The sequence below is a fragment of the Astyanax mexicanus genome, chromosome 1 (genome assembly GCF_023375975.1).
Source record: "Astyanax mexicanus isolate ESR-SI-001 chromosome 1, AstMex3_surface, whole genome shotgun sequence".
Taxonomy (NCBI): domain Eukaryota; kingdom Metazoa; phylum Chordata; class Actinopteri; order Characiformes; family Acestrorhamphidae; genus Astyanax; species Astyanax mexicanus.
This window is the reverse complement of record NC_064408.1, coordinates 65587105-65614365: the sequence shown is the minus strand read 5'-3', so window position 1 is coordinate 65614365 and position 27261 is coordinate 65587105. Positions and strand designations below refer to the sequence as shown.

At 39.4% G+C, this 27261-nt stretch overlaps 2 protein-coding genes across 2 annotated transcripts; both read left to right on the top strand.

The window, feature by feature from the left end:
- The first annotated feature begins 531 nt into the window (after nucleotides 1-531).
- Nucleotides 532-19722, top strand: LOC103046397 (desmoglein-2). Its single transcript, XM_049472698.1, has 15 exons — nucleotides 532-745; nucleotides 7360-7467; nucleotides 9501-9659; nucleotides 9774-9912; nucleotides 10099-10268; nucleotides 14836-14970; nucleotides 15053-15238; nucleotides 15354-15697; nucleotides 15824-15966; nucleotides 16092-16313; nucleotides 17410-17655; nucleotides 17804-17922; nucleotides 18772-19029; nucleotides 19125-19535; nucleotides 19666-19722. The coding sequence occupies exons 1-15, from the start codon at nucleotides 692-694 to the stop codon at nucleotides 19720-19722; spliced, it is 2751 nt and encodes a 916-aa protein (XP_049328655.1). The 5' UTR covers nucleotides 532-691.
- Nucleotides 19723-21134: 1412 nt separating this feature from the next.
- LOC125803755 (surface protein-like) lies at nucleotides 21135-23519 on the top strand. Its single transcript, XM_049481921.1, has 2 exons — nucleotides 21135-22090; nucleotides 22217-23519. The coding sequence occupies exons 1-2, from the start codon at nucleotides 21135-21137 to the stop codon at nucleotides 22218-22220; spliced, it is 960 nt and encodes a 319-aa protein (XP_049337878.1). The 3' UTR covers nucleotides 22221-23519.
- The last annotated feature ends 3742 nt before the right edge of the window (nucleotides 23520-27261 follow it).

Below are 27261 nucleotides of genomic sequence, written 5' to 3'. Positions count from 1 at the left end.
AAACTTTGATTTTAAAGTTTTACCACATTTACTTCCTGAAATCCCCCTTGAAATCCTACCCCTTGTTGGGATCAGGGTAATCCTGTTTTTTTGGATCAAAGTTATCCAAATCCTACTGAAAAGTTTTGAACAACAGAAACTGAAGGTTTGATCCATTTACAAACTAGGATTGGATTACGTGATCTGATCCGATTTCAGAATGAACAACCCGTTTTCCAGATTTGATCCAATCCGATAACCAAAATCCGATCAGATTACCTTTGAACAACTGGCCCCAGATCATAGAGACATTGTCTTAGTCTGCCGGATCACTCAGAGCCCTAGCTGTGTGTCTCTGGACCCCACTTTTAGATCCATTGTCTTCATTATTAAAGCTGGCAGATTAAAAAGGCAAGGCTTCCCTTCATTTGCTCACTAGGGGTGTGGACCTGGATTTCTGCTGCTTTGCCACCCCTACTGATTAATCTGTGCAGATATGCTGCACAGTCTCTTTAAACTGGAGGGTGGGTGAAATAGGGGTGTGGTTAGAGCTCCAAAACAAAACACACACTCTACTCTCTTCTCTAATGCACAAACAAGCCCATTAGCGATTGACACGCACAAGTAAAGGAGACAAAATTATGTAGGACTAACAGAGAAGAAGGGAAGATTAGAGTGGAATGTGGTTTCTAACTGCCAATTCTCAGTGATCATGACTCCAATATGGACTGGAAAATGTCTGCAGCTGCTGCTGTGCATGTCTGTGGTAAGTGGCAATACTCTATTTGACACTAGTACTGTACTGGGTGTGAGAATACATTCATAAAAAACATTGCACTCAGCAGTAAATGCTCAACAGTCCTACAGTCTACACATTTAACAGTGTACTTGCAACATACTTGCATTTCTGTTTCAAAAATCTGGCATTTAGTACATGGGTACTTATGGTAAGCTTAATTAGTGTGATTGCAGTAATGCAATCACAGTATTGATCTTCTTAAGTCTTATTCTTCTTCTTCTTCTTCTTATTATTATTCCACCTGTTTTTTGTCCGGTTAACTAGTGCCGCAGTTTTCGAAATATCGACTTCGTTCAAAAGAGAAAACGTGCGTCCTTATCGGGAATGGTGGGCTTGTATACAGCTTTCCGATCGGAATTACGTTTTTCGTAAAAACTTCGTAAGTACGCGTTTTTTCGCGCATTGAAAATGAATGGGCAGAACTTTGCACGCCCGTGGACGTCGCAATTTTTGAGATACGAAGTTGAAACCAATTGAGGACCTGTAGAACTTATTGAGCTCTTTCCGAAAATATGCGTTACGAAAAGTTACGACGTACGGATTTCGTACGAATGTCGTACGAAGTGGCCCCATAGGAATGAATGGGGCCAATCGGAGGACGGCAGCTAGATCGAAGGACAGCTAGCTAGAACTCCAGTACTGTGAGTGTATGGAGCAGCTATGGGATAAAACAGCATTAGGTCAAAAGTTTGGACACCCCGGCCCCCCAGTACTGTGTGTAATGGAGCCATGGGTCAAAAGTTTGGACACCCCGGCCCCCCAGTACTGTGTGTAATGGAGCCACGGGTCAAAAGTTTGGACACACCGAACGGCCAGAGCAACCTAGCGTGCATAGCTAATTGTTGTATTTGCACGTTGCGTAGCAACGTGCAAACACCATTTAATCTAATTTATGCATATAAATCACCTAGCAACCACCTAGAAACACCATAGCAACCACCACAGATACCATAGCAACACCTTAGCAACCGCCTAGCAACACCTTAGCAGCCACCTAGCAACCACCTAGCAACACCTTAGCAACCTCCCCGGATACCATAGCAACACCTTAGCAACCGCCTAGCAACACCTTAGCAACCGCATAGCAACCACTTAGCAACACCTTAGCAACCACCCCGGATACCATAGCAACACCTTAGCAACCGCCTAGCAACCACCTAGCAACACCTTAGCAACCACCCCGGATACCATAGCAACACCTTAGCAACCGCCTAGCAACACCTTAGCAACCACCTAGCAACACCTTAGCAACCACCCCGGATACCATAGCAACACCTTAGCAACCGCCTAGCAACACCCTAGCAACCACCTAGCAACCACCTAGCAACACCTTAGCAACCACCCCGGATACCATAGCAACACCTTAGCAACCGCCTAGCAACACCCTAGCAACCACCTAGCAACACCTTAGCAACCACCCCGGATACCATAGCAACACCTTAGCAACCGCCTAGCAACCACCTAGCAACCACCTAGCAACCGCCTAGCAACCACCTAGCAACCACCTAGCAACACGTTAGCAACCACCCCGGATACCATAGCAACACCTTAGCAACCGCCTAGCAACACCTTAGCAACCACCTAGCAACCACTTAGCAACACCTTAGCAACCACCCCGGATACCATAGCAACACCTTAGCAACCGCCGAGCAACACCCTAGCAACCACCTAGCAACCACCTAGCAACACCTTAGCAACCACCCCGGATACCATAGCAACACCTTAGCAACCGCCTAGCAACACCCTAGCAACCACCTAGCAACACCTTAGCAACCACCCTGGATACCATAGCAACACCTTAGCAACCGCCTAGCAACACCTTAGCAACCACCTAGCAACCACTTAGCAACACCTTAGCAACCACCCCGGATACCATAGCAACACCTTAGCAACCACCTAGCAACCACCTAGCAACACCTTAGCAACCACCCCGGATACCATAGCAACACCTTAGCAACCGCCTAGCAACCACCTAGCAACCACCTAGCAACACCTTAGCAACCACCCCGGATACCATAGCAACACCTTAGCAACCGCCTAGCAATACCTTAGCAACCACCTAGCAACCACCTAGCAACATCTTAGCAACCACCCCGGATACCATAGCAACACCTTAGCAACCACCTAGCAACACCTTAGCAACCACCTAGCAACACCTTAGCAGATACCAGCCAGCACTGCAATCACACTCGCAGTTTCTGCAGGAACTGCAATCTAGTTATTATTATTATTCCACCTGTTTTTTGTCCGGTTAACTAGTGCCGCAGTTTTCGAAATATCGACTTCGTTCAAAAGAGAAAACGTGCGTCCATATCGGGAATGGTGGGCTTGTATACAGCTTTCCGATCGGACTTACGTTTTTCGTAAAAACTTCGTAAGTACGCGTTTTTTTGCCCATTGAAAATGAATGGGCAGAACTTTGCACGCCCGTGGACGTCGCAATTTTTGAAATACTAAGATGAAACCAATTGAGGACCTGTAGAACTTATTGAGCTCTTTCCGAAAATATGCGTTACGAAAAGTTACGACGTACGGATTTCGTACGAATGTCGTACGAAGTGGCCCCATTGGAATGAATGGGGCCAATCGGAGGACGGCAGCTAGATCGAAGGACAGGTAGCTAGAACTCCAGTACTGTGAGTGTATGGAGCAGCTATGGGATAAAACAGCGTTAGGTCAAAAGTTTGGACACCCCGGCCCCCCAGTACTGTGTGTAATGGAGCCACGGGTCAAAAGTTTGGACACCCCGGCCCCCCAGTACTGTGTGTAATGGAGCCACGGGTCAAAAGTTTGGACACCCCGGAACGGCCAGAGCAACCTAGCGTGCATAGCTGATTGATGTATTTGCACGTTGCGTAGCAACCACTTAGCAACACCTTAGCAACCACCCCGGATACCATAGCAACACCTTAGCAACCGCCTAGCAACACCCTAGCAACCACCTAGCAACCACCTAGCAACACCTTAGCAACCACCCCGGATACCATAGCAACACCTTAGCAACTGCCTAGCAACCACCTAGCAACACCTTAGCAACCACCCTGGATACCATAGCAACACCTTAGCAACCGCCTAGCAACTGCTTAGGAGTGACCTACCAACCACTTAGCAACACCATAGCAACCACCCTGGATACCATAGCAACACCTTAGCAACCGCCTAGCAACACCCTAGCAACCACCTAGCAACCACCTAGCAACACCTTAGCAACCACCCCGGATACCATAGCAACACCTTAGCAACCGCCTAGCAACACCCTAGCAACCACCTAGCAACCACCTAGCAACACCTTAGCAACCACCCCGGATACCATAGCAACACCTTAGCAACCGCCTAGCAACACCCTAGCAACCACCTAGCAACACCTTAGCAACCACCCCGGATACCATAGCAACACCTTAGCAACCGCCTAGCAACACCCTAGCAACCACCTAGCAACACCTTAGCAACCACTCTGGATACCATAGCAACACCTTAGCAACCGCCTAGCAACAACCTAGCAACCACCTAGCAACACCTTAGCAACCACCCCGGATACCATAGCAACACCTTAGCAACCGCCTAGCAACACCATAGCAACCACCTAGCAACCATCTAGCAACACCTTAGCAACCACCCCAGATACCATAGCAACACCTTAGCAACCGCCTAGCAACACCCTAGCAACCACCTAGCAACACCTTAGCAACCACCCCGGATACCATAGCAACACCTTAGCAACCGCCTAGCAACACCCTAGCAACCACCTAGCAACACCCTAGCAACCACCTAGCAACACCTTAGCAACCACCCCGGATACCATAGCAACACCCTAGCAACCACCTAGCAACACCTTAGCAACCACCCCGGATACCATAGCAACACCTTAGCAACCGCCTAGCAACACCTTAGCAACCACCTAGCAACCACCTAGCAACACCTTAGCAACCACCCCGGATACCATAGCAACACCTTAGCAACCACCTAGCAACACCCTAGCAACCACCTAGCAACCACCTAGCAACACCTTAGCAACCACCCCGGATACCATAGCAACACCTTAGCAACCGCCTAGCAACACCCTAGCAACCACCTAGCAACCACCTAGCAACACCTTAGCAACCACCCCGGATACCATAGCAACACCTTAGCAACCGCCTAGCAACACCTTAGCAACCACCTAGCAACCACCTAGCAACACCCTAGCAACCACCCCGGATACCATAGCAACACCTTAGCAACCGCCTAGCAACACCTTAGCAACCACCTAGCAACCACCTAGCAACACCTTAGCAACCACCCCGGATACCATAGCAACACCTTAGCAACCGCCTAGCAACACCTTAGCAACCACCTAGCAACCAACTAGCAACACCTTAGCAACCACCCCGGATACCATAGCAACACCTTAGCAACCGCCTAGCAACACCCTAGCAACCACCTAGCAACCACCTAGCAACACCTTAGCAACCACCCCGGATACCATAGCAACACCTTAGCAACCGCCTAGCAACACCCTAGCAACCACCTAGCAACCACCTAGCAACACCTTAGCAACCACCCCGGATACCATAGCAACACCTTAGCAACCGCCTAGCAACACCTTAGCAACCACCTAGCAACCACCTAGCAACACCTTAGCAACCACCCCAAATACCATAGCAACACCTTAGCAACCGCCTAGCAACACCTTAGCAACCACCTAGCAACACCTTCGCAACCACCTAGTAACCACCTAGCAACACCTTAGCAACCACCCCAGATACCATAGCAACACCTTAGCAACCGCCTAGCAACAGCTTAGCAACCACCTAGCAACATCTTAGCAACCACCCCGGATACCATAGCAACACCTTAGCAACACCTTAGCAGATACCAGCCAGCACTGCAATCACACTCGCAGTTTCTGCAGGAACTGCAATCTAGTTTACTACTAAAATATGATAATTAAGAAACCATTCAAAATGATAGTTTACATTAAGTAAATTAATTAAATAAATGTTGTTATATGCTACAAATAACAAAAAAACATCTTCATGTATATTGAAGCTCCTAAACAAATAAGAGATCATTTAATGATTATGCTTTTCCTTGATTTTACCTAATTGAAAACCTGTGGAATATAATCAAGAGGAAGATGAATGATCACAAGCCATCAAACCAATTTTTGCACCAAAAGTGGCATAAAGTTATCCAAAAGCAGTGGGTGAGACTGGTAGAGGAGAACATGCCAAGATGCATGAAAACTGTGATTAAAAACCAGGGTTATTCCACCAAATATTGATTTCTGAACTATTATGAACTTTATGAATATTAACTTTTTTTTGCATTTTGCATTATTTCAGGTCTGAAAGCTCTGCATCTTTTGTGATTTCTGCAAATAAATGCTATAAATGATAATATTTTTATTTAGAATTTGGGATAAATGTTGTCTGTAGTTCATTTTACTCAAACATATACCTATAAATAGCCAAATCAGAGAAACTGATTCAGAAACTGAACAGAGCTGTATGGGCAGGTTAGTAAGCCTACAAATAAACAAATAAATTAAATAATTAAATAATAAACAGAACTTAAAAAAATATATATAATTTGTTAAAAAGCTTTCAGTAATACTTTGTATGTAACTGGTTAAATTATGTAAATAGCATTTTGATAAAGCTGATAAGTTGTTAGCACTGAACTCCCATAGAGCCAGAAAAGACTGAAAGGAGGAGGACAAAGAGCACTCTGACCAGATTATGGTGAATACAGAACATGTTGGCATGATAGATATGAATAAAAAAATATCAACCTGATAAGTAAAATTAGATATATCTGAAATTTATGTAAAAGACTTCTAGGTATGTCTAGGTATTTTTCTGCATATGCCTTGGTGTGTCATAGATAAAAACTACAATGAAGTTGCTGCTATGAAACTGTACCTTGTCTTTTTCTGTATGTAAACTGCTGCTGATAACTCCATGGCATTAATGCTCCATATTCAACACTTTTGGCATTCACTTCAGTCAGGAAATGAAGAATACCTACTGTTCAGAACTACTACTTATGTAATACTTGTTTAATGAACAGTAGATTTTGTAGGATTTGTTACAGGATTTGTAGAATTTGTTTTTAGTGTAACCCTTTGGGCACTTTGTATATTAGATATTCTTTTTTAGACATTAAAGACTGCTGAAAATTACAATGAATAAATAAATAATCACTGTTGTGCGAAATTTTGCCTATCCATGTTTGTGTTTTTTCACTTTCTGACATAATTTGAATCTAGTTGTTCGATGCATTATGTCAGAATTTATTTATTAATAGTATTGATTATTTTTCCCTACATAAAGTTAAATGAATGCAGCAATGTCCTTTAAAATAGTCTATTATGTGCAGTAATCGAAATACAGCATCTTATTGCTGATAATACGTACAGTTCTCTGATTATTACTGTAATAAAAATTACAGTATATAATAAACTTTACTACAGCAATTTAATAGCTAATTGCTGTTATTTTGACAGTGTAGACCTTATCATTAGGTTTTTGGCTGTTTTAATGAGGATGTGTACAGATGTATTCAGTGCACTCTATGTAAACTAATTTTTTATCTTTTAGCTCTCACAGACTGAAGGAGGATCAAAGAGAAAAAAGCGGGAGTGGATTATACCTGCCAGAAAACTCATGGAGAATGTTGACTACACAAAACAGGAATTCATAGCTAAAGTAAGACGATTCAAGCTAAATATATAAGTTGTGTTTGTCAGTTAATTTTATACAAAAATTGCAGAAACTTCAGGCAAGGATGGATGTATTTTCCACATGGTTGAGTTGGGTGGTGTTATTCTGCAGGCCTGTTGGTGCAGAGGTTAGAGCTATGAGAAATGGCCTGGAAGTGAACTAGACTGACAGGTTGTCACAATGGCACACATCATCTGTGTGCATAAAAATAATTATCCTAAATACACAAAATCTATGGCTGAGGAGCTACATTATTTCAACATATTGCGAAAAAGGCAGATATAACCTGTTTGGTTAGATAAACTTGACACATACAGAACCAATAAAGGAGGGAATGGCAGTTTAGGAAAAGTGTTCACACAGTCAGATTTTGAAAACAAGAATTTAAAGTCACAGATACAATAATGGTTTTTGATTGCAAAGTACACACAGACATATGCAAAAGTCTTGACACCCCTAGATAAATTACACAATTTGTTTGATATTGTTTTAAGTGAAAATAAGCAAATATCTAAAAACAGGATTTCTGTGTATTTAATGGGTAATTCAACTAATTTACATATTTGGATAACAAACATACTGTAATATTTAGGATACCGAGTGGTCCAGTGGGCTAAGTGCTGCCACTATGATCGGGAGAAAGCTGGTTTGAATCCCAGTCATGCAGCTTGTCATCAGCTGCCAGAGTTCTGAGAGAGCACAATAGGCCTTGCTCTCTCTGAGCGGGTAGATGGCACCACATTACTCCTAGGGTGAGATCTACGCTTTTCCTCTGAGCGTGCTGTGATGCTACCCAGCAATGCTGCATCAGCAGAAGCCCGAAAAGAGGCGGTGGCTGACTTCACATGTATCGGAGGAGGCATGTGCTAGTCTTCACCCTCCTGGTGTTGTGGCATAACTATTGATGGTGATATACGGCTTGGCTAACTCCACAAACTGTCTATTAGCTCAGTAAAACACTAATATTAAAATAAATACAAAAAACTGTACTTTACTTTGTTCATTAAAACATCTCCAAAACTCTACTCGTGGGAGTTTAGTTATCATATCTGGTTTACCAAAGCTGGTTTACTAAATCAGAGCTCAGAGAGAACTTTTTACCAGGCCTTGGTCCGTACACGGGCCAGAGGTGTAGATAAGTATAACTTTTTTTATCACTTTTATCCATTTTTTTTCACCTTTATTCATTATATATGACAGTTGCAGATTTACTTCAATATGTTTTTAGATTTTCTTTTACAATAACAAATAGGATTTTATAGGATTCAATAGGATTCACATCTGTTCAAATAATATTTTTTTAGGCAAAAAGACTCTCATTTGCTGAGATAATTGTTTTTTAACAGAGACTGTAAAAAGATCGCCATTCTCATTCATTCAACAAAAATGAAGTCAAAATCTTCCGCCATGTTGGTGATCAGTCTGTGCAGTAGAGACCAGAGGAGGGAGAAAGACTGTGGAGAGACAGCCTACTCATTTAAATAAACCCCGCCCCTGAGGGCTGCCTCCACAGAGCTCTCACAGTCTATGGTCCCACCCATACAGTCATTGGTCCCACCCCGGCTAGGTATAACCCAACCCTTTTACAATAACCACACCTTTTTAAATAGAGCTGAATAACGTTTTAAAAACTAATTCTGTGGGGATATAACAATTTGACAATATGAGCAGAGGTTACACTAGCTGTTACATTTAAATAATGGAGGTAGAATTACAGTATATTGGGAAAAAAAACGTGATTGAAAGTTGTCTGTTTTGCCATTGAAACCTATGGGGGTGGGTGGGGTTACACAGCTTTCTGCAGCCGAACAGCAGGGGGCGCCCGACCTGTGGTGGCTTCACTTTTGCTCTGTCCAACTATACACAGTGGTTTTAATTAATGTGTTTAAGTGCCTAAAACTTTTATGCAGTACTGTATATTTTGTACATTTTATTTAGTAATTGGAGAAATTGTGTATATATTGTTCTTGTAGAGGATTTGTCTGCTTCAGTTTAATTAACAGTGTAATGTTTTTTAGATCTGGTCTGATAAGCACACACAGGCGAGTCCGTTGGAGTACAGTCTGACAGGACGCGGTGCAGACATTGAGCCTTATAACCTCTTTATTGTCAACCCTCAAAATGGCCTTGTCAGAATCACAGGGATTCTGGACAGAGAGGAGATATCACAGTATGATGTGAGTTACAGGAATTACCTGCCAGAAGCCAGAAGCAGCACTAACTAATGAACTAATAATGCTTATAATAAAAATGCTAATCATCAATACAAGTAATCTTTATTGTGTTACCAGTTAAAAGGACTAGGTAAATACAGAAATGGCAGTCTGGCAGAAGGAGAGGTGCAGCTGAAAATACAGGTTTTGGATCAGAACGACAATCCACCAAAGTTCAGCTTCTCCCAAGGGTCTGTGAAGGAAGGCAGAAAAATAGGTAAATAAAAATGTATCATTATCTTAACATACACACTGAGGTATCACTGCCTATTACTCCAGTTTTGTATGAAAGTACTGTGTTATGAATGCTTCTTGCTTTACTGTAATCTGTACATGTGTGGCTACACACTGACCTCTGTTGGACATCTGATTATGTTCTTTTGTTTCTATTGAAAAACTGCAGGAACTCCTGTAATGCAGATAAAAGCTGAGGATGCAGATGAGCCAGGAACAAGCCATACTAAAATTGCGTACAGTATAGTGAAGCAGATTCCAGAAGAATCCGGTCCTATGTTCTCCATTAACAGAGACACTGGGAAACTCTATGTAAAACAGCACACTCTCGATAGAGAGGTAAGAAGTCAATCCAGCAGGGCCGGAGTGGGCCCCTTTTTCAGCCCGGGAGTTTCATGCCCAAATCCGGCCCACTTTTTTCATGGAGGAGGAATTTGAATAAATGAAACAGCAGCTAGCTCTTACAATGCCTTTTTATTGCATATAAGTTCAAGTATATGTTGGTAAGTTAACAGAACACTCTTCACTTAAACATGTTTCATTCAAATTTAAATCAGATAAAGATTTGAAAGTTAAAAAAATAATTTTATGAATTAATATTACTTGGAAGCCTTTACAAAATTAATTGAAAACACTTAAAATAATTTAATTGAACATGTAATGGTCAAAATATGGTTACAAAAAAAAACAGGACATTTTTAGGCACTTTTCAGATTTTCTATTTTATTTTATTTTTTTTCAGATCCATAAAGAGAAATATTTATATGGATTAAGTGGTTTTGCAGCTCTATATTTTGCTTTAAAGTGTTTAGAATCACCATGTAAAATTATAAACTGCTCTCTTTCACTGGTCATTATGGATATTATAGAGATTTAAACTTGAAATGGTACTTTCTTTCTCCAAAGGACCGGAAACTTTATAAGAATAAAAACTACTTATTTTCTAACTTATTTTGCAGTAAAGAGGTGTATATTCTACTCCTATTTTGTGCACTGTTGTGTTGAGTGTCGGGTAACAAGCCCACACCTCACCTCTCGGCCTACGGGTAGCTTAAAGGGAAGTTGTGTTACAGTGGGTTAAAATAGATATTCAATTTTTTATGGCTCAACTTTTTTCAAGCACTGTTTGGATATAAACGAGGATTACTGTAGACTGGTTTGTTGGATCTGCTGGTTTGTGGAGTGGTGTTTGAGGCAGGAGTGTGAGGTGAGCTCGGGGTGGGGGCTGGGCGTGTGAGCCCGGCTGATTAAAGAGTCTGTTTTTAAAGCTGCTGTAAAAAGTATAAGCACTCTTTCGGCTCTAATTCAGGGAAACATACATCCTACAGTAAAAAGGTTTACTATTCCGTTATCCTGAGATTTAGGCGGTTCGAATGATGTATATGTCCGCATTGGATCAAATATAACACGTACAAAACATGCAAATATGGAAATTATGAATCATACTTCATATCCATCATTCTAATAAACAAGGCATATTTCGCCCTAAATGTTTATTTCCTGAAATGATATACAGCTAAATAGGCTAGATAACTGACAAGCAGAGATTCTAAGCTTTAAAATGGCATATTGGGTGTCTATGTCTATTCATAAACACAGACAGATATTAATTGTTACATATTTCTGGCCCACCGGTGGGCCAGGGCGTGTTAAGAGGTTAATGATGTGTATTACAACACAGGCGCAGCAAATAGAAAAACGAGCTTTTTGCAGCGCGTTTTTCTATTTGCTGCGCCCGTGTTGTAATTTTGATGGATGTGTTTTGTCCTTTTGCAGCGCTTTTCAATTTGCACTGCGCTGGGCTTTCTCGGCCACCGTAGTATTGGACTCTACAAAGTCGATATTGCAAACGTTGCGCAATAGCTGACAATTCAAGATTATTTCCATATCTATATATCCATATTTTTTCCATCAGCACACAGAGGAGCAGAGGGAGGAGGGGTTTAATGTTGATCTGTGAGTGACAGACACGTGTAGTGGACACTTATGATTATGTGTAATACGGGACAACATTTAGTTGACAAATAAAGGACGATTCCATATTTTACGGTACATGTGGCAACTCTAGGTACAATTATAAGATTATATATTATAATTGTAATAAGTGATGTTATTTGTGATAACACACGACCTCGAGTGTTCTATTTCTTTAATGCAACAATTTTTTTTTACAAAATGAATAAAAACAAATAAATCAAAGAACTTTAAAAAAGAATTTTTAAGAAAATCAGAATGAATGTGCTTTAATATGGACTGTGCCTTCAGCCAAAAGTAGCTGTGACGGTGAGAACGTGACGCTGCCGCGTTCCAAATGTGACGTCGTAGCCTGCCTGCCTGCCTATATAAACGCGTGAGCTCGACAGAGCAGCAGCAGAGCGTGTGCGACTTTTGTGAGGTTCAGTTGGTGTGCATTTTAACTGTTGTGATCTTAAGTTTGTGAGGAGTTTAGCTGTTCTGAGCGTGAGTTGGTCTGTTTTGCTGCAACTGCTTCTGTGAAGACGATGACACTGAGACTGGAGGAAGAGCGCACAACCGGGCAGGTGATATGCGGCAGAGCCCGCCACCGAGTCCGCGCGCCGAGGAAGATGGAGGAGCGCACAACCGGGCAGGTCACTGTCGGCAGTGGCCGCCCCCTATCCCGCGCGCTGAGTGAGATGGAGGATCGTGTGAAGGAGGTCCTGAAAGAGCTTGATGCCCAGGTGTCTCACCTAGACCGCGCGAGGGATTGCTTCCTGGGCTGGGTGGAGCAGAGGCGACAGGCGTTCAGAGAAGCTGAGGAAGGGCTCGAGAAGTCCCGCCTGACGATGGAAGAGCTGAAGCAGAAGACTCTAGCGCTTTCCAAGAGAGAGGAGGAGAAATTAAAAACCGAAGAGGCTTCAGCAGCAGCGCCCTCCCCTGCCCAGGACCTCCCACTATATGAGGACAAGGTAGAGGCGACCACCGATCTATGGGCCAAGATCGAGCGAATACAGAAGAAGACTGAGATGGAGATTTGTGAAATGAAGGCAGTTATAGAGGAAGTAGAGGAGTTGTCTGGGACGAGGATGACCAAAATGAGGGCCAAGATGCAGAGAGAAAAGGAGAGGGCGAAGAAACGAATTGCTGAAATTAAGGCCAGGATGGAGAAAGAAAGCAAGAGTGGCCAGGAAATAGATGAGGAGGCTGCAGTAAGGTTGAACAAAATGAGAGCCATGATGCGTAGACAACAGATGTGTGAGAGTTGGAGAGAGTAAATATCAGTGCTAAGCTTAAATAAAAAAAAAATGTAATGTAATTTTTCATTGTAAGTGTGATTATTTAGCTTTTTTATGAATATTGCTCTTATTCAGAATTTTATTTGAACCTTTTTAGGTGATTTAAACTCAAAATAAGCACATAAGGTTATTGGTAAATTTATTCTGGTTATTGTGTCCAAACTCAACGTATAAAATTACAGATCTAGTCTCCAAATTGCAGATTAAGAAATCTTATAAACATAATAATCAACTGAATATGTGTCATTAACATGATGATCCAACATTGTCTGGCTTTCAAATGAAAAATGTAAAATTAAAATATATATTGGTTAACAATACAGAGATACAAAATATAAAAGATAGATAGATAGATAGATAGATAGATAGATAGATAGATAGATAGATAGATAGATAGATAGATAGATAGATAGATAGATAGATAGAGCTCAGTAGACAATTAACACCAGTTGATGTGCATATTATGATGGTAAAATGTACCTTTTGCCTGGTTAAATGATACAAATCTGTACTTCCTGCTGTTTGGAAAGACTTCAAAGGGGACACATCTAACCCTCTAAAGATCAGTATAATACATTCCAGTGATATCCATCTCTTCCTCTGGAGAGCAGGATTCCTGCAGGTTTTAACTTCTACAAAAATCTATTTAAAGACTCAGCAATAATGGAGGGATGGGAAATATGACTATTTTATCATTTTGTGCTAAATTGTGTTATTATGATACACAATATACTTGTCTGAGCATTTTGTTAATATCATCAGTGCTTAAATAACAATGATTAGCTGCAGGTTAATTCACAAATAATGTAACTAGTCCTGTATAATTGTTTGATGTCCAGCATATTTAGAATAAAAATAACTGTACTAAATATTGGTGTATTGCATTTGTATTTAAAGATGTTTTACTAATATTGTGTGCTATGAAAATGTCTTTAAATATCATCATCCAGTATTTTTACCATATTGCCCAGCCCTAACTCACCATAGTATATTTACCACCTTATTATTTCTGTTATTTCTATTTTTTTCCTTTTGAGCTATATACTCTATGTCTTTTTAATTAAGAAGGTATACTAAAAAAATTGGAGTCACTATTATTTAGTAACCCTATGAAAAAGAAATATACTTAAGAGCATGATCAAATTAGGTAAACAATACTAAAAGTGCATTTTCTATTCACTTTATGAAAATCCACATTAAATATACTTTCTCTGTATTTCCATAAAATGTTTTTAAAGCAATATGCTTTAAATTATATGTTGTGTTGATAGAAACTATATATAGTGGCATTAAATACTGCTTAAAGTGCGCTTTAGTGTATTTTTTTCCAGTAGCATTAAGGTGTACACAATATGTGCATCAATACGCAAATTAGTACATTTACAATATACTTCAATTTTATTAAAAAAGGTGTTTAAAAAAACACAAACTTAAATCTACTTAAGTTCACAAAAAAGCACCCCAAAGCACAATTCAATGCTTTTATGTTGTGTTTAAATACAGCTTAATTACAACTGAAATATATTTAAGTTGCCATAAGTTGTTCCACAATAGTACATTTAGTATGTATTTAAGTACATATTAAGTATGTACTTTTCCATGTTAAGTATACTTTTAAAAAATACAATTTTCTTTTGCTCTGTTTCTTATAGACACTCGATTCCTACACGTTAATAGTGCAGGGTGTGGATATGGACGGAGCTCCAAATGGCAACACAGGAACTGGTACTGTGCAGATTAAAGTTCTGGACATCAATGACCATGTTCCCACTCTAGAACAAGATGAGGTAAGACATTTTTTTTGTATATGTTTCACATCAAATAAATCCTGCAAACACAAAAGTATGCTATTCACTATTCATGTGTCAGTACACAGGTTATGTAGATGAAGGTGCAGCAGATGTGGTGGTGATGAGAATCAAAGCTCTGGATAAAGACTTGGAGAACACAGAGAACTGGCTGGCTCACTTTGAAATAATCGAGGGGAATGAAGATGGAGTCTTTAGCATAGAGACAGATCCCAAAACCAATGAAGGCCTTCTTAAGCTGGTCAAGGTAAACATACACAGAATTAATAAAGACATAGTCCATCTATTTTATTAGGGGTCTCATTTCAGTTGTTAAAGTCTTGTTATTTTTTTTTTCTTCTAACACTGCTGTCCTGTTGAAGCCTGTGGATTATGAAAAGGTCAAGCAGCTGAATCTGGGCCTGGTCATTTCAAATGTGGCTCCTTTTGCTAATGGGACTGAAAAATCTCTGGATTCAGACAAACAAATGGGAGGCACCGGATCTGGACTAAGACCTGAAAAACCTGACAAAAGGCCACTAACTCAAGAAGGAAAAAGATACTCAGTAAAAGTGTTTGTCAACAATTTATCTGATGGTATATTCTTTTCACCATCTGTAAAGTTGTTCTCTGTATCAGAAGATCCAGAGAAAATTAAAGTTCCTGAAATCATTGGTTCCTTTCCTGCTATAGATGGTGATACTGAACAAATTGCTAAAAATATCAGGTGAGTCCTTTTCCAGAAAAAAAATCTGAATTTTGTGTTTTTTAAATAAAATGAATGATTCTCTACACTGTTTTACATAATGATGCAAATCTATAGATGATTACGAAGATAAACTTGAAATTGTAGGTATGCGAAAGGATATGATCCAGATAACTGGCTGTCCATAAATGAGCAGACATCCGAAATTAAACTTGTGAAGACTCCAGATCGAGAGTCAACATTTCTGGTCAATGGTACCTATTTTGCCAAGATCATCTGCATCACCCAAGGCAAGCCTAGCAAACTGTTGTGCTAGTGAAAACTGTTGTGCTATTTTCTCTCAAAAAAATCTTGTAAAATAAGATATAAGAATATTTATTCATCTGCTATCTTAATTTGTTTTCTGTGTATTCAGATGTACCTCCAAAGACTGCTACAGGAACAATAGCATTACAGGTGGAAGACTCTAATGACCACTGTCCTAAACTGACCAGCACCTATCAGAGCGTCTGCTCTGATACCAAAATCATAAACGTCACTGCATTTGATGAGGACGTCAATCCAAACGGAGAGCCTTATAAATTTGTGCTCATAGAGGAGGAGACTCGTGGAAAATGGGAAATAGTTCCTGTAAATGGTAAAACGGCAGAGAATCACACTTATTTCATAATATGTACACTATATGTCCAAAGCAGTATCCAAACATGCTATTTAAATGAGCCCTTCCAACATATAACCATTAAGAGGCCATATCTCTCTTGTGGGATATTTAGTTATTCCTTCTATTTTAAATATTTGTAATTATTTTTAACATAAAAAAACTAACATGTGTACAGCTCAGACTTTTCCAGTGAGCTAAGTGCTGCCACTATGATTTAAATCCTGGTCATGCAGCTCACCATCAGCTGCCGGAGCCCTGAGAGAGCACAATTGGCCAAATTATGCAAGTCTTTGGGTGGGTAGATAGCACTCTCTCCCCCAATCACTCAAAAGAGTGATGTTGGTCAACAAAAGGCATCTATGAGCTGATGCATCAGAACCGAGTCGCTGCGTTTTCCTCCAAGTGCGCTGTGATGTTATATAGCAATGCTGCATCAGAAGCAGCTCAAAAAGAGGCGGTGGCTGATTTCACATGTATCAGAAGAGGCCTGTGCTAGACTTCACCCTCCTGATGTTGGGGCTTTGCTATTAATGGGGAGAGTAAAGCTAGGCAACTAAGTGGGTGGGATAATCGGCAAAGCTTAGTTGGGAAGAAAAGTGAATAAAAAATAAATTACATGAGATTTATTTAAACTTGTATTTCTTTAATCATGAAGCCAAATTAAAAAGAAATCAAAGGGTTCCATCAGTGAACTCTGCGTCTTTAAGATGCACATATTGCCCATCTAAATAGTTTTCTCTGGAATAACAGTACCACCAGTTACCTTTGGAATAAGATGATGAGGAATGTTTCTGATCCATAACTTATCATTCAACCTCAGTATCTAAAATATTAATGATTTTAAAGTTCACTGCAGTCAAATTCTTAGTTTCTCAATATCTATTCCAAGATCTATTCCCTGATATGTTCCCTAATATGTTCCGAAATCAATTCTGAGATCCAGTTTAAAATATAATCCAAGATATAGTGCAATATCTATTCCATGTAGTGTGTGTTTCTTTATATTTAAAAATAAAAAGCACAAACAGCATTATCTATAAATGGAACTTTATATGGTCTTTTTTATTCCAAGGAACAACTGTGAGCTTCCATGCCCAGGAGTTGCTGTGGCCAGGCTTTTATGAGCTGACTGTGGAGATCTTTGATGTGAAGGGTCTGGGCTGTGAGGACAGACAGAAGCTTCAGGTGGAGGTGTGTACCTGTGATGAAGACGATGCTTGTGTTGCGGCTCTCAGGGTAGCTAAAAGTCGTGTCTCTTCAGTCAAAGTGGGAGTTCCAGCCATCGGACTGCTGGTGGCAGGCATGGCTTTGCTCATGTGTGAGTAACATTTCTACATTATATACATTATATTAACTCAGTGTGTTATGTGTACACCACCAGGGCTGAATTTACACAGTCCCCAGTATTTCAATATTGCAATACACAGTACTTCTCTAGATCTAATATATTTGTGCTGTGTTTCTAGTGGTTCCCATGTTGCTGTTGTTCTGCCAGTGTGGGGCAGTGAATGAATTCATGGAGCTGCCATTTGATACCAAAGAGCACTTGATCTCTTATCACACTGAAGGAAAAGGAGAAGACAAGGTAAATACTTCTTATAGATATGCTTTTTTATTTAGCAAAACATATATAAAAAACATATAATAATCATTATTTATCCCCTTAACATGCATTGTTCCGTATACAGACTACAGGTGTAGGTCATACAAAACCCTTTTTCTCTGCAGTAAAATAACTTATTTACATTCTGAAAAATTGAGGGCTTAGAAATCTCTTGGAGAAGCTGCCTGTTTTCTCTCTACTAATTTTAGATAAGTAACATGAATTAACCCAAATTCTGCAGGTTTGAAAATAGACGTAAAAGCTAGACATAATGAAGCTAAAGGTTTGGAGGACATGAACTCTTTGATTTGTATTCAGGAAAATATTGGTTTTAAAATTAAGTTTAGGAAAGAGCCAATTTTATGATTTTATGAATAATATTTTGACATTAGCAGATTTACTTAAATATTTTTTTCGATTTTTATTACAAATACAATTATGCTTTTCAGTAATGTTCCTTGTTAATCATGAAAGCTTTTTATGTAATGCTTCAATAGAAATCCTAAAGATTTAGAGGTGTAATGTCAGGCAGACATAAATCCTGGCCTTTTATGGGGTTGTGTAAATACTTATAAATGGGCTTTGGAAGTATAACCAAATATAAACCATTACTTTTCTGTGTGAAAAAGAAAAAAAGAAAGAAGAACTAATTTGTCTTTTAAAAAAAAAGGATCAGGCAGAATCAGGTTTCACCATGGATGAGCAATATGGCCCTAAAATAATATTAATATGTTACACTTAAAGCTTCACAGTAAATAAAAAATATACTGTTGTCACAATTAGGCTATTAAAACAATGTGATTTTTTTTTTTTTGTTGTCTCTTTTTTAAGGAGGTGCCAATTCTGAGTTTTTCAGAACAACAAACCAAATCAGTGGCTGGTAACCCTGGTAGCAACGTCTCCACAATGCTTTCTCATGGCCGTGGACAAGTTATGGGGATTGGTACCATGTTTGAGTACCAAAATAACACCTTATCATGTGAGCATCATAGAAGCCACATCTGCTCTTCACTGTTCAGGCATGAGGTGCAAGATACCTATGGAGAGATAGCACTGCCTGATAACTATCTACGTGACTATTTTATTCAGGTAAAGAATCAAAAACTCTAGGACACTGTTTTGCTTATTTTTTTACCTAAATATTAATAAGGTTCCTGCCTTATTATACTTTTTGTTTGTTTCAGAAAGTAAGATATGGAGCTGGAAACCCACCTCTCACAGACAGTCTGTTGGTATACGACCATGAAGGTCAGGATTCTCCTGTTGGCTCACTGGGCTGCTGCAGTCTCCTTGAGTCAAGCAACAGTCTGGCATTTCTTAATGACTTGGGTCCAAAATTCATGGCTTTAGCAGAGATTTGCAGTGCTCCAGAACCATGTTCACCATTGTCAGAAGATAAAATCAATGGTAATGTACTGGACACCAACATCACCAGTGTAGATCATGATTCAAAGCCTGTTACACCGTTACCGGATCAAGACAAAGCTGATACCGAAGCACTCAATAATAATTTAGATAATCTGTCCACCATGCACACTAATCAGATACAACTTGTACAGCAGAATCAGCCTCTTTACTATTTAGTGGAACATCAGGTACCAACCACTGTGATTCTTGCCGAAAGGCCTGCATATGGTGCATATTTGATAAATGGGTCAGCAGCGACTGGTGGGCTAAATCTATCCATTCCTGAAAGCCCAACTCTCTCTACTGTTTGGCTTCAAGGAAATCAAAGCCAATTCCAGCACCATGAGCTGCCTGGGAGTGAGAAAGTGGTGCTAGTGCAAAATGAGTGTAATGAAACACCCACTTTGCTTTCACAAGCACATACAAATAATATGGTTCAAGGCATAGATTCAGGGCTCATTCAAGATTGTTCAACCTTGGATCCTGGAAGTCCAACACAAGCTCAGGCAGAATTACAGATACAAGACAGCTCTTTGAAGTTCAGTGAAGAGACAGGATCTGAGAATGTGTTCATGCTCAGGCACGACATTGTGAATCTCAGTAAGCCAGAAGATGCACTGGAGGAGCTCAATATAACAGATGAACTGGTCCCACCACATGGCAAAGGGCAAGAAAATATGGTGAAATTCTTAAAAGATGATACTAAAAGCATGGCACAAAATATAGCTCCCTTTGAATTAAATGGAATGCCTTCAAGTTTACCTGATATCCTGCAAGCTAGGCCCACTACTGAAGAAGTACTAGCTAAAGCCAATGTTATACAAAAAGAGCTTGAGCAGACTTTGTTAATTGCCAGACCACCAGAATCAGCAGCCAACATTGTTTCAGAAAACGATGATCTCAGTGGCAAAGAAACTGATGATCTTGCGTCAAAGATTCTAAAAGATTCACTAGAAGAGCCTAACCCCACAGTAAGGGACGCAGCTTCAGCTTTGCCACCTGACACAGAATTGAATGAGAATGAACAAGACAAGATGCCAGTCTATGAATTCCCTACAAGCACAAGCTCAGTTTTCTCAACTGAAACAGTAAAAGAAACTGTGTTGGACACCCATGTACCAAGTGTTGTCCAGTTAATCAGAAAAGATGCCACTCTTACAGAATGTAGCATCAAACTCAATAAGACAGACAAAATCAATGCTAATGATTCAGTGGAATTTGCAGTTATAGAAAATACAAGCTCATTGATGACCCAAGAAGTCATTCCTGAGCAAAGTCTTACTCATGAACTTGAGAAAGAAAGAGAATTCGTTGATTCTCAGCCAGTGATGGAAGACTTAACTGTAACAGAGGAAACCGACTTAATTTATGCATCGGAGCAAGAACTTGCAGTTGATTTTGGGACTACTGTTGAGACACCACAAGACATTTCAGTTGTGAATCTGATGGTAGACAGAGAGGTGGGAGCAGCAATTGACTTTCAAGCAACTTCGCTTACTAAGGAGATAAAGAGAGACTTACATCCACAAAACTTAGAAGACATTAAGAAAAATGAGCATGGTCTTCATGAAGTTAATCAGAATGTTAGTCAGTTAGAGGAAGAGGAAGTCAGTGTATCAGTGCTAAATATGCATTTTGGAGTGACCAAGGAAGTACGCACTGAATAAATTCTTCTTACTCTTGATACTGAGGAGGACACTGCAATCTTGTCAGATTCTGGCGTAAACAGGCAAGATGTTAGGGATGAACTTCAGTCAGATATACAAGTGCCAGAGGACACACATGTGATGGACCAAAAACAAACTGCAGCCATAGAGATGAACAATGAATCAGATCAAGAATGTGTTGAGCTTTTAGATGAGATTATTAGGGCACCAAAACAAGACGATGCATCAATGACCCTGGATGTAGATGCAGAAACAGGGGATACAACTGAGCTCCAGATACCTTTGCTTGCTGATGAGATGAAGGAAGACCCACATCCACAAAACTTAGATAATGCAAAGATCAATGAATATAGCATTAATGATGGTAGTGTGACTTGCAGTCTGTTACAGGAGGAAAGTGTAACAGTGCCAAAGACAAAGGAAATCAGTTCTGAACAAAGTCTGCTTACTCTTGATCTTGATGAAGACACTCTTAATGAAGAGTTGGCATCTTCTAAAACAGAAAAGGATGATGTTGGACATGGACTTCATTCAGGCATAGAGATACCACAGGACACACCTGCAATGGTCGAAGAATTGTGCCAAACGGTGGCAAAGAGACATTTGGGAAGGACCATGGAAATACATTCTGAACAAAGCCTTGCTACTCTTGTTCCTGAGAAAGACAACACAGTGTTGGCAGCTTCTGACTCAAAGGAGGATGTAGCTTCTGACCCAAATAAGGAAGATGCAGCTTCTGACTCAAACAAGGAAGATGTAGCTTGCGACTCAAAAGAAGATGTAGTTTCTGACTCAAAAGAAGATATAGCTTGTGACTTAAAGGAAGATGTAGCTTGTGACTCAAAGGAAGCTGTAGCTTCTGACTCAAAGGAAGATGCAGCTTCTGACTCAAATAAGGAAGATGCAGCTTCTGACTCAAATAAGGAAGATGCAGCTTCTGACTCAAATCAGGAAGATGAAGCTTCTGACTCAAATCAGGAAGATGTAGCTTGTGACTCAAAGGAAGATGTAGCTTCTGACTCAAAAGAAGATGTAGCTTCTGACGCAAAGGAGGATGTAGCTTCTGACTCAAATAAGTAAGATGTAGCTTCTGACTCAAATCAGGAAGATGTAGCTTGTGACTCAAAGGAAGATGTAGCTTCTGACTCAAAAGAAGATGTAGCTTCTGACACAAAGGAGGATGTAGCTTCTGACTCAAATAGGTAAGATGAAGCTTCTGACTCAAATAAGGAAGATGAAGCTTCTGACTCAAATCAGGAAGATGCAGCTTTTAACTCAAAGGAAGATGTTGGGGATTTAATTGTAAATGTTGAAAGACCAAAACAAGATACTCATTAACATCTTATGGTTGGACATGGACTTCATTCAGGCATAGAGATAGAGGCATAGAGGCATACAGGCATAGAGATACCACAGGACACACCAATGGTCAATGGTTCTTGTTCCTAAATTTCCTTCGGGATAAATAAAGTATCTATCTATCTATCTATCTAATGTGGGTGTCAACTGGTTAGAAGACATCAGTTTGGCAGTGGACAGTGATGCCATTCATACTGGAGAAGAATATAAATTGACCAGCCTCAAGTCAAAAAAAGAAAGATGTCATGGATCATCTTAAGCCAAGCATACAAAGAACAGAGAACATGTCTGCGATTGAGCAAGTAGTAATCACAGCGGTAAAGAGTCAGACCTGCAATACTGTGACCATGACGACGTATAACTGTCAGCGTCAGCAGCTGATCACCAGTGATGAACAAGTGGATTTAGACGAGGGCATAAGTAGTTCATCAGAAACCTCTACAGCATCTACAGATTCAACTATACTGGGAATACAACATCTTTACACATTTTAATACATCTAATAGTGAAACTGTAGACAGGGTTCAACTGCAGGTTTCTGAGGACATAGACGCTGAAGTCAATACTGGATTCCTGGACACCATTCATAGTGAACAGGACCAGGATGTGCTCCATCCTAAATAAGAACGAAGGAAAATATTTTGAGAAATCATCAGATGAAGCCAATGATTTATTGTTTAATAGACAGAGTCATGGGGATGTCTGAGCAAGATGTATACAGTTCTTCTTCACAAGCTGGTTCTCAGCATAGAGTGACAAGAAATACAGTGAAGCTTATGCAAAATAAAACATCTAGCCATACTGAAGGTGCTTATATTGTATTTGTAAAGTAAGAAGAGAATGAGACAGCCAAGTTCTGGAACAGCCAGCCAAGAGTCAGTGTCTTTGAGTATCCAACCAAGAACTGTGGATTCAGGAGGGGAGCACAAATAATCAAGTAAAGATATTAAACACATTACAGAGCCTTCTTAAAATCTTCCCCTAGTACAGGATGGAGTTCAATATGAAGATAAAGAAGTCCAGCAGATGTTACACCACAAGCTGAGATACTACAAATAGATTTAGTTGAAAGGAAAGCCAATGATTTGCAATCAGGCTTATCACAGGAAGGTACCTTAACAGCTAAAGGGGCCACAATAAACAGTTAAGAGGGCTTAACCTAAGCACTAGATGTTCTGGGGACAAATAAGTTCATATGTCATCTGAGGTCATGGAGCAGGTCTTAATAATATGCAGACTAACACGCAGAACCAGAACAGGAAGCTAATGTGATCACTAAAATAACCACATTAAAACAGTAAAAAGTCGGCAAAAATGTTACTAGTCCAAAACCCCTATAGGAAAATGTAAATCACAGCGAGATTTCTATTGTATTCATTTCATTTATGGTGCATTTTTTGAGTAACATGTTTATGGAGTCAAAAAAGGGTCATAAAGATTTTGAGTTTGTAAAACAGAAGTCACAAATGTACTGAAACTTGTACATTTTCATAGAAACTGTTACATAGAAACTGTAGTAACTGCGTTAAAACAACTGCATGCACGAAATCCACAAATTAACTGGAATGTGCAAACTTGAAACAGAAAGTAATATTAATAATAATTCAAATGTACAAATGTGAAAAAAATATTTTAATTATATATAAATATATATTTTTTTATTTGTAAATCCAATCTCTTCAATGTGTGAATCAGTACTGCTCAAATGGCTTAAGCTGGGTCAGCCCAAAAATCACATGGAATTTGTGAGTTTGTAAATGTGACAGTGGGTGTTTTTCACTGTGGAGCTAAAAATCCTCTCATTCATCTTCTCTGCTGCGTGTGCGAAGCTCTAGCTGCAGTTGCGAATTTTGACCCTGTTTTGACGCCTGATTGATGAACCAATAGGAAAGCTTTATCCGGACCAATCAGATTACGGGGTTTGTTTAACCAATCAGAACACTGGGTGGGTCTCTGCAGCTCGGAGTACTGGGCGTGTCGAAAGGTGGTCGTCTATTGGTCTATTGGAGCTGACGTTCCGCGTGGCCGCCATTTTGGAGTCGGCCACCATGCGCCCCCCAGTGGATTAATTTACACTGAGGAAGGAGTTTAATAAACCGATAATATTCATAACTCTACCAATTTTTACCCGATTTACACACGGATTGGTTTGTTACAAACAGCAGAGATGTAGTAATGATACAGGACGCTGTCACACATTACAAATATGTGCTTTCATGCTGAAATACTTTACATTATGCTCTTTATCAAAGACAGACATATGGTATAGCATATTAATTAGTACATAAATTAATTAATTTATTAATATATATATATGTGTGTGTGTGTGAGTGTGTGCATCTATGTACATAAATATAAAATTAATTCATATTATTAGAACATAATATAAAGTATTTCAGTATGAAAGCACGTATTTGTAATGTGTAAATCGGGTAAAAATTGGTAGAGTTATGAATATTATTGTTTTATTAAACTCCTTCCTCAGTGTAAATTGATCCACTGGGGGGCGCATGGTGGCCGACTCCAAAATGGCGGCCACACTTTCGACACGCCCACACCTTTGACATGCCCAGTACTCCGACCTGCAGAGACCCACCCATTGTTCTGATTGGTTAAACAAACCCCGTAACCTGATTGGTCCGGATAAAGCTTTCCTATTGGTCCATCAATCAGGCGTCAAAACAGGGTCAAAATTCGCAACTGCAGCCAGTGTTGCCAACTTAGTGACTTTGTCGCTATATTTAGCGACTTTTCAGACCCTCTAGACTTTTTTGTAAAAAAGCAACTAGCGACAAATCTAGCGAGTTTTTGTGTTGTTATTGGAGACTTTTGGCGACTCTGAGATGAACACGGGCTCTTCAGTTACTGTCCTCCGCGCTGCAGCGGGCGCTGCCGTGAGCCCCGCCCCACACCACTCACAGTGCAGACCCACACTCAGAGCACACACACACCGCTCCACCAACACAATGTAAATGAATTGCGCATGCCCACAGCCGCCGCTGACTGACCCCGCTCTGTATTTACAGAGCAGAAGTATAAATATTAATGTGTCTTCAGTGTGACACGAACAGAAATCCCTTAATTTAACTCACACAGTCTCAGTCATTCACTCACCTCATTCACCACATAGCCTGTCACTCACCTCCTCCACAGTGTCTGCCTCTTTATAAAAAGCTAAATATCTATTGAACCATTGAACAATTTGTCTATGATAGGTTTAAAAATAAAGAAAACTTAAGAAAATGTAAAAAAATAAAAATAAATAAATAAAACAAACTAAAAAAAAAAAATAAAACATAGAATAACAGTTCCAGCTGCTCTTTTAACAACATTTAAGAACATGGCAAAAAACTAATTTATGTAATTCACGTAAAAATGAAGTTAATGTAAAAAAAAAGTGACGTCCTATTTGTAACATTTCTAACATATTTATTGTGTTTTTTACTCACTTTTTTCTCTCCCACAACCCTAATCCTTTACAGCTTCAAAAACATGTATTATGCAAATTAGGCGATGACGTCATTTAGCGACTTCTGGTGACTTTTAGGACAGCCAATAGCTACTTTCCTTACTGAGGAGTTGGCAACACTGACTGCAGCTAGAGCTTCGCACACGCAGCAGAGAAGATGAATGAGAGGATTTTTAGCTCCACAGTGAAAAACGCCCACTGTCACATTTACAAACTCACAAATTCCATGTGATTTTTGGGCTGACCCAGCTTAAGCCATTTGAGCAGTACTGATTCACACATTGAAGAGATTGGATTTACAAATTTAAAAATATATATTTATATATAATTAAAATATTTTTTTCACATTTGTACATTTGAATTATTATTAATATTACTTTCTGTTTCAAGTTTGCACATTCCAGTTAATTTGTGGATTTGGATTTTTGTGCATGCAGTTGTTTAAACGCAGTTACAAGTTTCAGTACATTTGTGACTTCTGTTTTACAAACTCAAAATCTTTATGACCCTTTTTTGACTCCATACATGTTGACATTTCTGTCATTTTATTCTTGACTAAGCTGATTTTTATTAAATAATATTATATTATTTTTTCTAAAACTGCTGAACTTTAGATTTAGTTTTTTTTTCCAGGTGGTTTTCATCAAATAAAATAATACTTTAGCAAAGCATGTTAAACCTTACTCTGTAAATCTGTATATGTACAGCATATTTTAGGCAACTATTTTCACAATTTCTTTTCACTGTTATAGTTTTGAATTAAGTTATTATGAAATTTGACAAATTTCAGCTGTAAATGATATGAATTTGATTTATTAAAACAAAATACATTTTGGTTAAATGTTTTGTTTGTACTGTTTGTCTGTGTTCTAGTGTCTAATTACTCTAAAACCAATTCCGCTGAACATCTCCAGACATCTTACTAAAACAAATGCATTTAGCAAAGTATCATACAACATTTATTTTAGGGCAATAATGTGGCTCAGTGTATATTTGAAAGTTTTCCACAGGTAGAAACTAGTAAATACAAATTCACACAGATACAAATGTAGTAAACACATCTACTTTATGAATCTGCCCAAAGAATATTGAGCTTGTAAAGCAGCAAAATGTAAAACTTCTACACAGTTCTTTACTTGTTTTGTGTGACACTGATACTAAACTGGGAACGACCAGGAATAACCTGCATGTTAGATACAAAAACAAACATTAAAATACTTGGTATATGCTACGATGACATGACATTTCATTTTAAGTAACATTGAGTGTTTTCATTTTTAGTGTATTTTGGATTTGGCTTTTGATTTTTAACTGGATTAACAATCCCTCAAATCTCTTAATGTCTGAGGCTCAGAAAAGTAGTTTCATTGGAGATTCAATCAGTTTAGTGACAAAACAAACAGTACAAGAGTGAAGAGG